The sequence below is a fragment of the Podarcis bocagei genome, assembly GCF_964188305.1.
Source record: "Podarcis bocagei genome assembly, chromosome: 9".
Taxonomy (NCBI): domain Eukaryota; kingdom Metazoa; phylum Chordata; class Lepidosauria; order Squamata; family Lacertidae; genus Podarcis; species Podarcis bocagei.
Genome location: NC_138134.1, coordinates 65,852,966 through 65,871,409, shown reverse-complemented (window position 1 = coordinate 65,871,409; position 18,444 = coordinate 65,852,966). Strand labels below are relative to the sequence as shown.

The window sequence follows — 18,444 nt, the reverse complement described above, 5'->3', positions numbered from 1 at the left end:
AGAGAGAGAGAGAGATGGGGCTGCCTACCGGTCAGTCATCTGATTTCACAATGATGCCAGGTAAGGCATTTTACCTTGGCAGCATCGCTCGAAGATCCCATTTGATGCAAGCAGAGCTTGAAGATGCTGCCAATCAGCTGATTGGCACCGACTTCAAGCTTTGCCTTTTCGGCAGGAATCAGCTACTGCCTGGAGTTGCTAAGCAGGTCCAGCATACCTGAAGGAGGGTCTAAACCCCCATCGTTCTACCTGAACACTGAGGTCCAGTGCCGAGGGCCTTCTGGCGGTTCCCTCATTGTGATAAGCCAAGTTACAGGGAACCAGGCAGAGGGCCTTCTCGGTAGTGACACCCGCCCTGTGGAACGCCCTCCCACCAGATGTCAACAAGAAAAACAACTACCAGACTTTTAGAAGACATCTGAAGGCAGCCCTGTTTAGGGAAGCTTTTAATGTGTAATAGATTATTGTATTTTAACATTCTGTTGAAAGCCACCCAGAGTGGCTGGGGAAACCCAGCCAGATGGGCGGGGTATAAATAAATTATTATTATTATTATTATTATTATTATTATTATTATTATTATTATTATTATTATTATTATTATTCAGAGCGTAGCTGATGTTAGCTGGTTGACACTGACTTCAAGCCCAGCTTCGAGGATGGAACCTGCGACCTTATGCATGCAAAGCAGGTGCTCTATCACTTTGCCTTTCCTTTATAATATATTGTCCCAAACAGCAATGCATAAAAGGGGCCACATTCTAAGTGGCTACTGCATATTTGTGGCGGCTTTAACCCATCCTTTGAGGACCATAGATCTGTGGAAGCACAAGGTGCAATTGAGAAATTAATATTACATCTTCATGAAGGTAGGATTGTCTGGCACCACCTGTTGGTGAACTTGATTTGCTAGTAGTATTGAATTTTACGTCCAGAACACAAGGTGTCATAGGCAAAATGAACTTGCTGGGAGAAGCATCACAGAAGCAATACATGTTTGTTTGGCCCTAGAATAATGTCTGAAAAGTCCAGGCTTATATGTTGCTTAGAATTAGGCCCACTCAATGTCTCTTCAAATGCCCAGAGCCCTTTTAGCAACTTACTGTGAGTCACCATCTTGGAGAAGTGTAGAGAAAAGCCATTGGTTGAACACAATACAAATAGAGGTATTGAATCAAAAAGCTTTTAGTGGTTTTTAGAGTTCTGTTATAATGGGTAACTGTTGGCAGAAGGCCTGACTTTCATTAGGCACATTAAAAAGTATCCTAGTGCACAAGGAAAGTCTGCTTTGAAGTATTTGCTTATCTGTTCCTTGTGCGGTCCACTCCTTTTGAATTTGTGAGCATTGTTTGGGGCCGAGCTTGCTAACCTTGCTTACGTGTTTTGTGTCTTGCCAAAAGCATTTTCCAATTCAGTTATCCTCAGCACTTGTTGCAAACAGATTCCAAGGCCACCTACTTGCATCCCCTGTCCCAGGTCTGGTGGCAGTGGAGACGGAGAGAGCCCAAAAAGGCCTGCTTGGGTCACAAGCTCACATGTTCTGCAGGTCTGCCTGCACATGCCACCTGCCTGGGCCATCATCCTGCCGCCTAATAGTAATAATAATGATAATAATAATAATAATAATAATAATAATAATAATAATAATAATAATTATTATTTTATTTATACCCCACCCTCCCCAGCCAAGACTGGGCTCAGGGCGGCCAACACCAAGTATAAAAACAACTGATTAAAATACAACTTAAAAACAAGATTAAAGTGCAACATTAAAATGCAGCCTCATTTCAGTGGAAACTCAAATCAAAAACTTTTTGGGGATGAAAATGTCAAATCTTCACCAAGGCCAACTATCCAAACTGGTCCTATGTGGGCCAGAAAAAAGCCAGGGAAGTCCCCAAATAGGAGTTGCATCACAGAAGGGAAAAAAGAAAGAGGGGGAGGGGATCAAGTTGATACCAAGCCAAAGGCCAGGCGGAACAACTCTGTCTTACAGGCCCTGCGGAAAGAAATCAGATCCTGCAGGGCCCTGGTCTCATGAGACAGAGCGTTCCACCAGGCTGGAGCCAGTGTTGAAAAGGCCCTGGCTCTGGTTGAAGCCAATCTAACTTCCTTAGGGCCTGGGACCTCTAGGGTGTTGCTGTTTATGGACCTTAAGGTCCTCCGCTGGGCATACCAGGGCATCACTGTGGTCTGCTTGTGGCAATAACAGAGAAAGTGCAGGAAGGCCTGTGTGGCCTTCCCACTTGTCTTCTTGATACCTCTACTGCGCATGTGCATTTGTTTGACAGCGTGATTACGGCTGAAGACAAATCTGGTATGAAGACATTTTAACCCTAGCCTGACTTCATCGTTTTCAGCACTCTTTCTGCTGCGGTTCAGCTTCTGCTAAAACTTACTTTGTTCATCTCGCTTTCTGCAACGGCCAAGACTAACACAATTAATCGTGCAATTAATTTTAACGGAGGGGAAGCATCAAAAACAATGCAGAAAACGATGCCATTCATGTGGGCCAAATACATGTGAGAGTGCAAAGAGACATTTTATTCCCACTCTTGTGATCAAATGCAGCCTCCCTTAATTAAGATGGTTGACAGTAGCATGAAGACAAAGAAAAGGAAGTTGTTCTTTCACACAACACATATTAAACATGCAAAATTCTCCACTATATGTGGTGATGACCTTGATGGCTTTTTAAAACAACTGGGAAAATTCATGGAAGATAGATCAATTCATGGCGATTGCCCTTGAATGTTATATGCAACTTTTGCATACAGAGGCAGTAAGATTATTGCAGAGGCATTGTTGGCATCTGTGGGGCTTTGGATCTTGATGTCAAGATCCCTCCTTTCCTTCTGCTAGTTCCCCTCTTCTCCAGTTGTTTGCTTCCAAATAACAGATACTGAGAACAAACAACAGAGAAGGCCGTCTGTCCGTATGAGTGTCCAGAGGCATTTAGCTAATCATCTTTAGACTGCTGTCCTAGATGGACTTTGAGCTGATCCAGCAAGAAAATTCTTATTTTCTGTGTGTGCATGCATCAGAGTTTTTTAAGATGCCACTTTATCCTCTACAGGTTCTGCCTTTTGACATTTTTTCACGTCTACAATTAAGCTGGAACTGTACGACTTGATCTGTTATGCTGGGGTGGAAAACCAGTGGCCTTCTAGATGTTGTGAGACTGCAACTCCCATCGTCCCTGACTTATTGTCCTTGCTGGTTGGGGCGTCTGGGAGTTGGGATCCAGCAAGACCTGGGGGAAGCACATCCTTGTCCTAAGGTGAACAGCCCATGTATTATTGGTTGCCTGACAGGAGCTAGCCAGCCTCTTCCACCACCCATTTTTACACAGCAAGCTTTCCGCTGTGGGTTGCCATCCATGGCTGTTTGGCGGACGGCACTTGACCTTGATGGGTCACATGTTGTGCAGGTCACTTGTGAAATTGGGCTTGCAGCGGAAGGCTGAGGGAAGTGCTAGAAGAAATAATAAACTCAATGCATACATGTACCATCGTTTGGTATTCAAAGCACTACACACAAGATCTGTGTGTGCATGTTCTTTGGGCAATGTGATACTCTCTTGACATTTGTCAGACTACAGTTCCCATCAGCCTTATGGCCCATGATCCTCAAAGTACGTTTCCGAGCACAATTCAAAGTGTTGGTGCTGACCTTTAAAGCCCTAAACGGCCTTGGTCCAGTATATCTGAAGGAGCGTCTCCACCCCCACCGTTCTGCCTGGACACTGAGGTCCAGCACCGAGGGCCTTCTGGCAGTTCCCTCACTGCGAGAAGCCAAGTTACAGGGAACCAGGCAGAGGGCCTTCTCGGTAGTGGCGCCCTCCCTGTGGAATGCCCTCCCACCAGATGTCAAAGGAAAAAACAACTACCAGACTTTTAGAAGACATCTGAAGGCAGCCCTGTTTAGGGAAGCTTTTAATGTTTGATGTATTATAGTATTTTAATATTCTTTTGGAAGCCGCCCAGAGTGGCTGGGGAAGCCCAGCCAGATGGGTGGGGTATAAATAAATTATTATTATTATTATTATTATTATTATTATTATTATTATTATTATTATTATTATTAAGTGGTAGTCCAACAGCATCTGAAGGGCACCATGTTGGCTACTCCGGCTCTAATATTTGGAGTCAGCTTTCTGGGAGGCCTTGTGCAGCGGCAGAACTTACTGAACAGGCAGCTCTGCAAATTATTAACTGGTTTATTAAACTTGCAGTAGCACGGTGGGGGCAGGGGGCTGAGAGAGAAAGACTCTCCTGGGCTCACATTGCTTATGAAAAAAATTAAATAGAAAATGTACAGAGAAGTAAGCACAGCCCTTTTTTATTTTTAGTAAAAAAAAAACACACAACAGAAACAAAATCCAATTCCCCAGATGTTTGTCGGTCAGTTAAACTCCTTTCCTGGTTGGATTTGAAAGGTGACTTTTTCTTCTTCTTTGCCATGGCTGTTGAAACATGAGAGAAACAGGCTTTGATTACTCAGCATGAAAGTAGAAATAACATGGAACTGGAAGGGGCGAAGGAAAAGATTAATGGGGCTGGAGCAGGAGGGAAGAAAGACGCTCATGTGAGAGGCAGAAGGGCTCTTAAGCTGCCACACGTGACTGTTGTTTGAAGTCAACTCAAAGTCAACATTAAAAAAAGGGGGAAAGAGAGAGAGAAAGAAATCAACCTTGTAGAAACCGTACAAGCTCCCTTTGCCTCCCTCACATTGTTTTGCTTGCACCTGCTGCATTCGTGCAAAGGGCTTGAGCAGAAGGCACTACGGCAGTAGTAAGAGAAGCAACAGCAGCAGCCTTTGAAACACTTGCACTGAGAACAGTTGGCACGGGCATATCTTGCGGGAGGCGTGTATTCCTCAGCAGATTCCCAGGAACTTGGTGGCTGTGCTGCTCGGCTGCTGAGCTGCTCAGCTGCTGATGCCGCCGGGGCTGATGCGTTTGCCGCGGGGAGCCGAGGGAGCAGGAGGAAGGCAACAAATCATCCAGACTATCAGAAGGGGAGGCGTTTCCTTGCATAGTAATTGGGGAAAGAAGAAGCCCTTTGAAGAGCGTCCGTAATGGACAAATGTAGCCTTTTGGGAGATGCTGTCATTATTTTTGTCCCCCCGCCACATTTGCAGAGATAAAAAGGAGTCGGCGAGGAACATCCAAGGCAATTCTTTGAAGCCCCTGTTTCTGGTCATTGTTCTCATCTTCTGCTCCCGCATTGCTATTTGCTGACCTATCCCAGTGGAATCTATGCCCTGCCTTCCGCATTTGTTCCACCCTATACGGTTCCAGCTGAGAAGAAGCACCGATTCCCCGTGCCAAACCCTGCCACGAGACCCCCCACGAGGCACCTTTCGTGGACGATACACCTTTACGTTGAAAGTCTTTTGTCGGGACGTGGCATTGCTGCCATTCAACGGGAAATGACATTTTTTGCAAGCTGGAGGAGCAGGGAAGAAGGAAAGGAAACTACCTGAAATCACTAGCAAAGAAGGGGTGATCCCATCTCTCCTTTAAAGAGCTCACTGGCCACATTCCACCAAGACCGGGAAGATCAGAATTTAGGAAGCTCGGAGAGGAGATGCCACTCAAAATAGTGATAAATGTAAACGATGGATTGCAGTGTGCCATCTAGAAGTGGGTTTTAGCACATGCTTTTGGGTTGCGACTATTTCTCTGGCCTGCATGATGCCCGAAGACAGGAATACGGGGGTCCGTGCCTCAGGTGCCTTAGCATCATCCCCCTTTGTTCCCAAAACTACATACAGGAGAATCAAGCGGTGTTTTAGTTTCCGCAAAGGTAGGTGCAGTTTGTCATTGTCATTGCCTTTTCTCTCCCCCCGCTGCCTGCTTCCAGAGCCTTTTCTGAAAGGTTTGGGGTTGCAAGGAAGAAGAGCTGTTGTGTTTTGAATAGAAATTCGGAAACAAAGGGCAAGCAACAATAAAAGACGCCAACGCTTGCTAGGCTGGTTTTATTTATACTTGATTTGTTGTTGCACGGTTACTGAGTTTTTCTTCTCCAGTCTGCAACCCGCAACTGGACATTTTTTTAACGGCTCCTATAGGGTTAATTATTTTAAAATTACTGTGCACCAGTGCTAGCAAAATCCGTCAAGCACCAGGGATGCTGGCAAACCAGGAACACTTGGTTCCGCTTTAGCGTGGAAGAGGGCTAGAGGTCCAGCTGTTAGAATTGAAAGATGTCTGATGAGCTAAATAGGGCTTGCAGTACACACACCTGATTCTTTCCCTGTTAACATTTTGTTTTTTTGCAGTGTGGCTTCTGCTTGCTTGCTCTTCTTCTGCGGCTCCATTTCACCTGCTGCAGAAAATGTCTTCAAACTTGTTCCCCCACCCCTTTCCTGGAATGTAGTGCTTCTAATCAATGTGTAGGGTTTTCACTGGGCGTGTGTCTGCATGCATGTGCATCTCAGCTCAGCTGGTGGTCATGGAGGAGGGAAATTAGTGATACCAAAGAGAAGAAATGACAAGATTGCAGGGTATAAGAACATTAGCAGAGCCCTGCTGGACCAGACAAGGTTCTCTCTGCTCTATAGTTTCCCGTTTCCTGTAACAGCCAGACAGATGTTTCCTGGAAACCCACAAGTGAGGTCTAAGGGCAAAAACCTCTGAATGTGGGAACCTTCCCACATTGATTGCCTCCAGCACCTGATATTCTGAGGCATCATGCTTTTGCATTCAGAGGTTTCACTTAGCTATGTTGGCTAATGAACCTTCAAGATCAGAGGCAGTTCATCCTTGAGTGCGCAGTATTGTAAAATATTTATACGCATCAATTCTGAGAACAACAGGAGGTCTTTTCACCAGGATCCAGGAAACACTCGGTCATCAATATATGGAGTTGTGGGAGGTAGGGGGGAGATGTACATAGGAACCTGCCTCGGGTCAAGGGTGGCTTTGATGAATGCTTTACTGCTAACCTTATACTTCTTTCATTCAGTTTCTTGCCTTTGGGAACCTTTGAAGAGGTGAAGATAAATCAATGGCTGTGAGCCAGTTTCCTATGGCCGCTCGGCATGTGGCGAGGCATTTGGGAGGGGGTTGGGCAGATTGCATCACGCATGTCAATCATTTGTCAAAAGGACAAATTGTGCTTTTACATGCCATTGCAAACTGGCCTTCTGGGGCTTGGGCACATTGTGCAGGGTTGCAGTTGTGGGCTTGTGACGAGCTATTCAGACAGGCCTCTTTGTCACACTTGTGGAAGAAACTAGAGATAAGTGAAACTCTCCCTCTCTGCCAAGAAATGTCGTGCATCTTCACAGCATTCCTTGACTGCCTTTGAAAAACCTGCAGGTATCTTTTGTCTTCCAAAGTTCCTTCCATTTTTGCTTCTCGGAAAATTCAGTGGCTACCTCTAAGGGTATGTGAAATCGCCATCAGAAATTTTAGCCTCATCAAGATTTATTTTCGTTTCCCGTAATTCATGTCCAACGTCATCTTAGGTGAAGTTTGTTTGTGGAATTGAAATAAAAAGGTTCAGAGCACCTGCTTATCAGATTTCTAAGGATAGTTTTTGGTTGATGTTTCCATGAGTGCATGGACCATATTCTTGGGAGATTTGCAGCCTACTGCACCATGGCACCTTGGACACTGTCCATTGAGAACATCGGAGAACAACCAGTCAGCCTTAGGTGTGCTGGGCACAGTTGTAATAATTTACTCCTTGAAGCAGGGTATAATGCCAAGGTGACTTTCCAACCTCTCCTATGAAAAATGGCTTTTGATCTGCCATATCTGAACAATTATGGGTCTGTACTTAACCTGCCATCTCTCAGCAAGGTAGTATATGGCAACCCAACTTCTGAATTCTTTTGTGAAAACTGTTTATCTAGATCTATCTTTTATCTAGATAAATCAAGATTCAGAACAGAAAATTGAAGAAAGCAGAGAATAGGAATAAATGGACAGTTCTCTGAATGGAGAGCTGTAGAAATTGGAGAACCCCCAAGAATCAGTATTGGGACCTGTGCTTTTTAACATGTTCATAAACAATCTAGAATTGGGGTGAGCAATGAGGCAACCATGTTTGCTGTTGATATGGAATTGTTCAAGGTCAGTAAAACAAAAAGAGATTGCAAAAGGGTCCAAAAGGACCTCTCCAAACTGAGTGAATGGGCGGGGAAATGGAAAATGAAATTTAGTGTAAGCAAGTGTAAAGTGATGCATGCCAGGGCAAAAAAAATCTTAATTTCACATTTACGCTCATGGGGTCTGAACTGGCAGTGACTGACTACGAAGGAGGCCTTGGGGTCATAGTGGACAGCCTGATGAAGATGTCGACCAGGTGTGAAGCAGCTGAGAAAAGGGGAAATTGCATGTTAGGGATCATTGGGAAAGGAACTTGATTGTAAAACAATCGATCTCATAACACTAGAATACAAATCTATGGTGTGACCACATTTGGAATACTATGTACAGTTCTGGTTGCCTTGGCTCGAAAAAGTTTATTGTAGAGTTTGAAAAGGTTCAGAAAAGGGGGACCAAAATGATCAAGGGGGTGGAGCCATTCTCCCATGAAGAAAGGTTGCAGCGTTCGGAGGTTGTTTGGTTTAGAAGAAAGACTGTGTGGTAGAAGTTTTACCATTGTGCATGGCACAGAGAAAGTGGAAGCTAGAGAAAAGTTGTTCTCTCTTTCTCATAAAACTAGGACTTGTTGGAATCTTCATGCTGATAAAATAAAGTACTTCTGCAAGCAGCCCATAGTTAAACTATGGAATTCTCTTTCACAGGAGGCAATGGCGGCCACCAACCTGGATGGCTCTGAAAGAGGATTAGACAAATTCATGGAGGACAAGGCTATCGATGGCTCCTAGCCATGATGGCTATAGTCTACATCCACTGTCGGAGGCAGTAGGTCTCTGAATACCATTTGCTACGAACCATAGGTGGGGAGAGTGTTGTTCGGCTGATGTCCTGCTTGCAAACATTCCACAGGCATCTGCTTGGCCACTGTGAGAACAAGATGCTGGAACTGATGGACCACTTCTGATTCTCCAGACTCTTCTTAGGTTTTTATGTTAAGTGGTCACGGCTGGCATATATTTGTATCTTGCTTTTCCACCCAGGAGCTCAAGGGGAAGCCCACCTTCCCCTTTTAACAGCCCTGCAAGGTAGGCTAGGTTACGTTAATATATGTATATAAGCAGCAGTTCTTGTCAATAGGTGCAGCGGACCCAATCCGTATACCGTGCACCAGGCCCAAGAAATCCTGTTAGCATCCCTTGCTATCCCTATGGGGTGGAGAAGGGCAATTCTGACAGTTTCCATTTCTCTCCATTTCTCCTTTTCCCAGGCTTCATTGCAATTCTCTTCTCCACATTTCCATATCACTTTGTGATTAATTTTTTAAAAAAATAAAGTCCTCATGAAAATTCAGTGGCGAATAATGTGAATTTCTCCTCCTAATATACGCATGTTGCGATCAATTGTGCCTGATGTACACATTTTTGCTCTGCAGCTCCCCTGAAAGTACTGCATTTTTGTATTTTGTTTTTCACTAAAATCTTTTTATTGACGCTTTACCCCAGTATTTGCACTTCTTGGCTGGAGAACAGCTTTACAAAATTCAGAGAACTGCGAACTTCGAAGGGTGACTGTCTTTGGGTTCTTGTACTGTTTGGCGACGTGCAAATTGGCTGAGTTTGTCCTTAAATGCAAGCCAAATCCAAATTCTACCCCATCCCAAGTTTGAAATCCCCAGAGGGCAGCCTGCATGTTCCAACTTGTGGGGAGGTGTGAAAGGAATAAGATGGGAATCTTCTCCGTATGGAAGCGTTTCAAGTGGCATTCTAGAAGTTTGGTAGACAGGTGAAATCTTAAAACCACAGCTGAACAAGAAGAGATGTTTACTTGTACCCGGGTTTCAGAGCTTTTCACTTATTGCTGTCCATCCTCACGCTCTCTGTTCAGACCCATCTCCCGTTTCTGCTGCCTGAACTTCCCACACCCTCCTTTGTACAGTGCTAGTCCCAGGAGAGGTGGAAGCGGTTCTTAGGCAAGCACCACCTCTCCAGTAGAAGTATACAGCAGAGATGTGGAGTGGTTGCTAGGCACCCACATCGCCACGCAGTTTTTAATTCTTTCACCGCATGTGCCAGAGGTGCCACTAGCTCCAGCCAGCTGAGGGGAAATGATGGTAATGCCAGTGGACTCTCTTGCCAGCAGTAGGACAGAGTTACCTGGCCAGGGCACCGGGCCCATTCATAATATATCTATTGGAGGAACAGTATGTGCTCTTGCCTTGCATCTGACGTGTTCTTGGCTTCTGTTATGCTCCGGCCATAACTATTCATGGAATGTTCAGAACTTGGTGAGAATATTAACTGTTTCATCTGCAGACAGTCAGTTCTGCGCTCACCCCCGCTTTTTAATTTAACCATCCCAGGCGTCTCGGGAGGAAAAAATATGAGACTGTCGGCTGTTTTCACCCCTACATAGTTCAACACTGTGACCTTCTGTTCTGAAAGCAATAGGAGCGAATGAGGGCACCTTCCCTTGGGGCTCTCTCCTTTGTGACTGTATAAGAGGAAGGTCAAGAGAGTGCAACCAATACACCTTCAGACCCCTTCAAGCCGCAGTCGCCAGTGAGATTGCCTGCACTGGCCAATCACTCACCCATTACCCGGCCTGGAGCGATTGCAGGTTATGCAAGAAGGAAAAAAGATCCCTTCTTTTTTTTCAGAAGTCCACTTCTCCTTTTTTTGTATGTATGTGCTGAAATGACCCATTCACAAGTGTTCCATGAGCTCCAAGGAGGTTGTGTCTCTTTCATCAGCAAAGAAATGTCAAACAGCATGGACTAAAGCAACAGGGCTGCTTTGGAGCATTGGGCAGAGATGATAGCACAGGGCGATGAAAAGGAAAGCAAACACTCCATTCTAATCACTATAGTCTCATTTTCCTGGGATTAGGAGCTGATAAGCAAAGGACTTTATGAAATGGAATTGGTAATTTGTTTTTTGTCTCTGGTAGGATTGGCATAAAATATTATTTAAAGTACAGTTGAGCCAAAGATTGTTGGAAGAGTTTCTTTGGAGAAAAATTCTGAGAATTTTCTCTGCTCTCAAAAAGATGCTAATAATGATTGGTGGGGTGTGGATTCCCATTTTCCTCCACAACCCCCAGAATAACATTGTGCTCGGGGCATTGTGGGGTTTACAAAATGGCAGCCAGGCTCCAGAAATGGAAATTGCACTGTTGGTTCTTGCGGCAGCAGTAATGCAAACCAAAAGCATGAGAATAAAAGCAAATAAATCGTGCTATTGCTTGTGTGAGTCGTCCCCTGTGAAACTATTTTGAAATTTGCCCCCTGCAAAAAGAGAAAGAAATATGCATTCATTGGAATGCAACTAGGAATACAATGCATTGCTACATTGGGTTAGATCAGTGGCTCAATGTAAGTAATGCAAGGGGAAACTGACCCTCCAAGTGTTCTTGGATAGCAGCTTCCATCAAGCTTCAGCCAGCATGACCAACAGTCAGAGATAGTGGGTGTTGTTATCCAACAACATCTGGATGGCCATAGGTACACCACCCTTGATTTATACCAGACAATTCAGGAGGAACCAATGGTTTTCCTGGAATACTTGGGACTTGTATTTTCTTCCTCCAATCTGCTGTCTTGACTGGATCACAACAACAACAACAACAACAACAACAACAACAACAACAACAACAACAACAACAATAATAATAATATATTTGTACCCTGCCCATCAATAAGAAAGTAACAGGAGGGCATGTGGAGGACCACAGGCTCCCTAATGTACCTAAACATTGCCTTCCAACAATGGTTTCCCAGACTCAGGTACTTAGAGGCACGGAAATATAGGTGCAAACTCCTGGGAGTCCTGGATGCCTGAGCACCCACAAAAATTCCCCATGAAGGGGCCAGGCAACCACAAATTTCAGTGTCAGGGCCATGCACAGTGCGTGGCACCCACAGTCGCGGCGCCAATCTGGCACCGCAGCATGAAAATATGGCCTTCATGAATATTTTGCTATCCTCGGTGCCTCCATCAAGTCTTTTTGAAAATCCGTTAATGCTAGTGGCCATAGCAACATCGTTGGCAAAATTAGTTCTGCAGATCAATTGTGCATTGTGCGACCATGTGCTTCCTTTTGTTTGTCACCTCTGCATTTAAGTGCTTGTGATTACTGTATCTGTACTATTTCTTAAGTACGGATAACCATTCTCTTGTGGGAGGAAATAGCAATCAGGCTCTCCTCCACCCCGCTTCACTAGCTTCATCTCTCATTCCATCTCCACCTTTATCTGGATTGAGATAGCCTGGCCACTGTCATCCGTGCATTGATAACCTCAAGTCTGGATTAATGCAATGTGCTCCGTGTGGGGCTGCCCTTAGGGCCTGCTCCAGAATCTCCGGCTAGTGCAGAATGATTGGGGGCAGATGACCATCACCAAAAATTGGCCGTCCAAATGCTGTTGGTCTGAGTTCAAAGTTCTTATGTTGATATAGAAAGCCCTGAACAACATGGGCCCAGGGCACCTTAGCCCCTATACCCCAACTTGATTCATCTGGAGGAGTGCTGTTCCTTGCTCCCCATGTTAGTGGACCAACTAGGCTGTCATGAGCTGGAGTCAGGTGTAGGTCAGCAATGAAACAAAAAAGCACCCAATGTCAGTGAGGTTAACTCTTTATTCAGAGAAACAAACCAGCTCATTCCTAGTGGTCACAGCAACCCTTTGCAGTAGGTCTTGCCCCGATGAAGCAGTTGCAAGGACTGAAGTTCCTACTACTCTCTAAGGCTCCTCCCCCACTTCCTTCCCCAGCAGTCTAGGACTCTGTTGTATTGTCTCTCTTTGCTCCCCCCCCTTCATTTATCTGCATTTTCTGGGAGACCAAGGTGGCGAGGAGCTGGTCACAGCAGGTGGTGGAGACACCCTGGCTTCTTCACCAGTCTGACTCATCTTTGCCTCTTAGCCTTCCCCTCCTCTCCAGCCTTCTTTCTGCCTCTGATTCTGGACTGCCCTCTGCCATAGACTCCTCCTGCTCACTAAACCCTGTTTCTTCTTCAGCTTCCGACAACTCCTCCCTCCTCCTAGGCTGCTCCATCTTCTCCCTCTGACCACTCATCAATTGTCCCCTGGCTCTGAGCCATCTTCCCTTGGGGGTTCCCCAGCTGGTGCCTCCCACCATCCCTCTGCTTCCAGCAATTCCATGACATAGGCTCAGTTAGAAGTAAGGCATTCAGTGTGGATGGTTCCATTCTATGGGACACCCTTCCAGCAGAGATTCGACAGACAATCCTCTCTTTTGACTTCCAGCTGACTTTTGAAGAAGGCATCTCTGAAAATAAAATGCTGAATTGAGAAACATCCAGGAATGTTGGCATTTTCTTAATACTGGTCCAGTGTATGGTCTACACTGACTGGCAGTAGCTGTCCAGGTTTTCAGGCTGAAAGTCTTTCCCAGCCACACCTAGAGATGCCAACGATTGAACCTAAGATCTTCAGCATGCAGAGCAGAAGCTCTGCCATGGAGCTACAGACCTTCCCTATCTGAGCCAAAGCAAAGCTGGGAGCAAAAGAATGTTCTCCCGGAGCCTGGGAAGTCTAATTCAATATAGCTAATCCATAGTGCTAATACCACAATTAAATTCCTCTCATGTTGCTGGCTGCTGCATCTTCTCTGTTGCAAAATATTATACTGCTTGTAGCATCTGTTAAGGGCTCGTTTCCTACCCCCATGCAGTAACACTGATGGTCTTCCTTGTGTGAGTGATGTTGTGTGTGTGTGTGTGGTTTGTTGTGTTGTTTTGCTACGCTGCCCCCAAGCAGATGGTGTCAAGGAAGGAGTCTGTACTGTGCAAGAAATAATGCTGACACCTAATATTTCTTCCTTTCCCCCTTGCTTCTGTTGGTTTTGCAAAAGAGAAGTTAAAAAGTGGTGCTGCTAAGGGGGGGAGGAAGTCAAATATCTTTAGAAAAAAAGTCCTTGCACCTAGGGAGGAGGAGACAATAAAAACTCATGTAGACTTTTTGCTCTGTTGACTCACAGAACATGTACAGTGGTACCTCGGGTTACATACGCTTCAGGTTACAGACTCCGCTAACCCAGAAATAGTACCTCGGGTTAAGAACTTTGCTTCAGGATGAGAACAGAAATCATGCTCCGGTAGCACAGCAGCAGCAGGAGGCCCCATTAGCTAAAGTGGTGCTTCAGGTTAAGAACAGTTTCAGGTTAAGAATGGACCTCCAGGACGAATTAAGTACTTAACCTGAGGTACCTCTGTAATGTTCCTGAAAAATTCCAAAACCCTTTCATAAGCAGGTAGTCATAGAATTGTAGAGTTGGAAGGGACCCTGAGGATCATCTAGTCCAACCCCTGCAATGCAGGAATATGCAGCTGTCCCATACGGGGATCGAACCTGCAACCCTGGCATTATCAGCACCAGCTGAGCTATCCATTCAGCCTATGCTATAATACTTTATTATGAGAACATAAGAAGAGCCTACTGGATCAGGCCAATGTTCTATCTATCCAGTCTGGCAGTCTGTTTCACGGTGTCCAACCAGATCCCTGTGGGGTACACGCAAGTGGGACCTGAGCACAAAATCCCTCTTCCCTTCCCTGTGGTGTCCAGAAGTATTTCTGCCTCCAACCATGGAAGGTGATCATAACCATCATGGCCAGGAGCCATTGGCAGCCCTCTGCTCCATGAATTTGTCTAATCTTCTGTTAAAGCCATGTTGGCCATTTCTGCCTCCTAATTATTATTATTATTATTTATTCATTTATTTATACTCCGCCCATCTGGCTGGGTTTCCCCAGCCACTCTGGGCAGCTTCCAACAGAACACTAAAATACAATAACCTATTAAACATTAAAAGCTTCCTTTAACAGGGCTGCCTTCAGATGTCTTCTAAAAGTCTGTTAGTAGTTTTTTCTCTTTGACACCTGGTGGGAGGGCGTTCCACAGGGCAGGTGCCACTACCAAGAAGGTCCTCTGCCTGGTTCCCTGTAACCTCACTTCGCAATGAGGGAACTGCCAGAAGGCCCTCAGTGCTGGACCTCAGTGTCTGGGCAGAACGATGGAGGTCTTGAGAGAATGAGTTCCATAGTTCAACAGTTTGCTGCATGAAGAAGCACTTTATTTTATCTGTCATGAATCTTCCAACATTCAGCTTCACTGGACGTTCCCAAGTTCTAGTGTTATGATAAGGTTGTAAAGACTGCGGAGAGAATAATTGGGTGCACTCTTCCCACTATGCTTCCAGGTGCCGTAAGAAAGCTGCAGAGATAGTGCAGGATAGTGCGCACCCTGGAAATGATCTTTTTCAGCTTCTACCTTCTGGAAGAAGGTTCAGGGGTATAAAGACTAGGACTAGCCTCCTGAGAAGCAGTTTCTATCCAAATGCGATTTTGGTTTTAAACACAGTTTAAGGTAGTCTCTATGTGAGTATATTGTATTCAGTTATGGGATATCAGAGTTTTTAGGGGCTAACCAGGCCGGGATAGTTGGGATAGCAGGCGTGTTGGTTTTTGAATGTCTGATGTAGATTTTTTTTTTATTTCATTGTTCTGTATGGGACAGATTATCGTATCGTATCATATCGTATAACAGGGTATTTACCAACCACGAACAGCTGGTATGGAGCTGCTGTCCCAACATTGGTTTTTCTCCATCTTATCTGACTGAAGTAGGGTGAAGTTGAGGTCATGCACCAACAGAGCCCTTCTGGTATTTCTGCCGGTACATCCATGCAGCTTTGACCTCACCGCCGCCCTGCCACACCACAGCCCCCATCCAGGTATGATGAGAGTGCAGCTCCACAGTTATGGCCCACCACACTGGCCACTACTGGGACTTTATATAGCAGTTATCCCATTATTTCTCCATGGCAACCGTGTGAGATATAGCAGCCTGAGTGTTTGAGACTCATCCCGTATGAGCGAGACTCTTCATCTCAGGCTTGTGGGTTCAAATCCCACGATGGACAAAAGAGTCCTACACTGCAGGGGATTGGACTAGATGACCCTTGTGGTTCCCTTCTATGATTTTATGAACCAGTGTGCTTTGTGGCCTAGCTTTACTTGAACTCCAGGTCTTCCCTCTAGAGGTCCAGTGTTGTAACCAGTGCTTTCCTTCTATAAAAACTGGTGCCGGCACTCACCATGAAGTTGTTACAGTAACTGCTACACTTTTAACCAGTGGTTTTCTTTTGGGGGAAAAGGGGGGTGCTGGTACTGTGTACCCTTGAGTCCCATCCCCCCAAGAAAGAAAAGCACAACTACACCACACTAGCTCTCTCACTTTTGTTAAGAAGCAACTCCCTTCTAGAGGATTGTTGTGTGAAGCCAATGTGCTGTTTGAGTGTATTCCATTGCATGCATTTGCAGCAGGAAATTTCCCCAAGGCTGTTTCCTCCTTCATGTACACATGGCAGATGAAGTTGCAGTGACCCGCATGGCAGATTTACGTGATGTAGAAATTTCATTCTGCGCGAAGCCGAACTGACCTATGCAGGCACCCATTCATCCTTTGCAATGGATGAATTTTGCGCTCGTCCTTAGTGATGAGAGTCATTTGAAATCATCACTGTGGCAGTCTGTTATTGGGCGGTGTGTGTGTGTGTGTGGCAATTCTCTGCTTTATAACCCACAATCTTTCATCTTGCTTATGTAAGCGAAGGTTCCAATCTCCTGAGTTTGCGGCTGTCTTAGTGACAAGCAATCGTATTTCCCATTGCAACATCACAGAATTTTGTAGAGCTGAGCCAAAGTGAGGGGAGGGGCGAGTGTATTTTGTTAACATGCTTGCCCCCCCACCTCAAAAAAGCAACTTGTCTTTATTGAAAGAGAGCCCAGTTACACATTTGAGCTTTTTAGTATGCAGAGTGTGTAGCAAATGGCCTGTGAATTTGACTAGACAATAGACTTTACCTGTTGTAATGGTACACAGAGATGCTTGTAGAATAAAAACAGAGTAGAAAGGACATAACTTGGGTAGAAAAGGCTTCCAGTTCTAACCTCACTAACTAGTCTAGAGAAGACAAAGGCAGCCATGCTTGCTCCTTTGTTCTCAGAGGGCAGATCCAAGGTGACTTCTCATCTTGAGGTTGAAAAGAAGAGTGTGAGGAGGAAGTTGTGAGTAGGGTGCAACCAAAGACATTTTAAGCCTAATGCTAAAGAGATAGAAGGGCCGGCCAAGAGGGATAGTCTAGGAATCTGGAGGTCCCTCACTCTGTTTGCCTTAACCCTATGCCAACCACTCTTCTGGAAGCTGAGTTGCACTCTTTTTAGCCATCTTGGGAGGCTGTGCTCAAAAGGGCACAGATGTGTTTGCAGTGGGCAAAAGGGAATGTGTCCCCGTCACATTGGCAACCAGTGCCAATTCCATAGTTTTCCACACTGCACTGTGATTATCAAATGGCTGCCATACACAATGTGGCAGGTGGAGAGATGATGCACATCAGAATGTGCACCTGGGATTTATTTCCAGTGGTGCAAGCAGAAACTAAGCCTGGGACTTATCACGGCAAATTATAAATATTGCTACACACAACCCGAATCTCTGAGCGATACAAGACTCCCAGAGTTCCAGGCACTTACGTAGGGTTTGGTTTCCTCGGAATGAGGGACAGCAGAGACCGGGGTGTCTTTAGTATATGTGGTTTATTTGCACATATATACAACCTGAGCATGCGGTGGAAGGGCTCACAGCATTAACACCCCAAGAAGGTCTTGCCTCTCCCATAGCCACAACCTCAGATTCAGTCAGAAATCAGGTGTGGCTTTGTCTCTCAGCCGCCAAAAAACCCCTCACAACACTATTTCATAAAGGCATTTTGGTTTGTGTTAGGTCATTTTGTGCCACATGGGATTCACCCACCTGACTTCACCCCATATGTGGCAGAGCAGCAGCTCATGAGGGACCCTAATGTGTTTTTCTGGGGGTGGGGGAGCATGCCAGTAACTGCAAAAACAAGAGATTTCAAGCACCCAGCTGGCCACGATGCCGAGTTGATGGTCACTGTTTGTTTAATTTATATACTGCCCTTCACCTGTGGACCACAGGTAGAAAAACAGTAGAAAAACAACAACACTGATGGAAGTGGAAGGCAAAATGGAAGAGTAATGAAATTCCCTCTATACAAGATTGGATCCAAAAGCTGACAGAATATGCAGAATTAGACGCTCTATCAGAAAAAAAAAAGAATAAATCAAAACAGGAATTTGCTTCAAAATGGGAGGTTTTCAAAGAATATTTGAAATATGAATATAGTAGTTTAAATTTGGTTGCAGCATTCGAGGAACTTCAGTCATAGTTGCAAGGCAGATATAAGAATTAAGATATATTAAGAAAAAGTTTAATAATGATAAAAGAGTGTATTGACAATAAGTTACATGAAATTGAAATATGGAATAGACGGGAAGTTGGGTCT

At 45.1% G+C, this 18,444-nt stretch overlaps 1 protein-coding gene across 6 annotated transcripts in view; it reads left to right on the top strand.

The window, feature by feature from the left end:
• The window catches only part of ARHGAP24 (Rho GTPase activating protein 24), a 461,665-nt gene that overhangs the window by 396,214 nt on the left and 47,007 nt on the right, over positions 1 to 18,444 (top strand). The window contains exon 1 of one of the 6 annotated variants that reach the window (XM_081207051.1): positions 5,339 to 5,810. The exons of the other annotated variants lie outside the window; for them this stretch is intronic. Within the exon in view, the coding sequence (XP_081063177.1) occupies positions 5,696 to 5,810 (115 nt within the window). The 5' untranslated portion in view covers positions 5,339 to 5,695. Of the gene's footprint in view, positions 1 to 5,338; positions 5,811 to 18,444 lie in introns of those variants that run through there. 6 annotated transcript variants of the gene reach the window in all.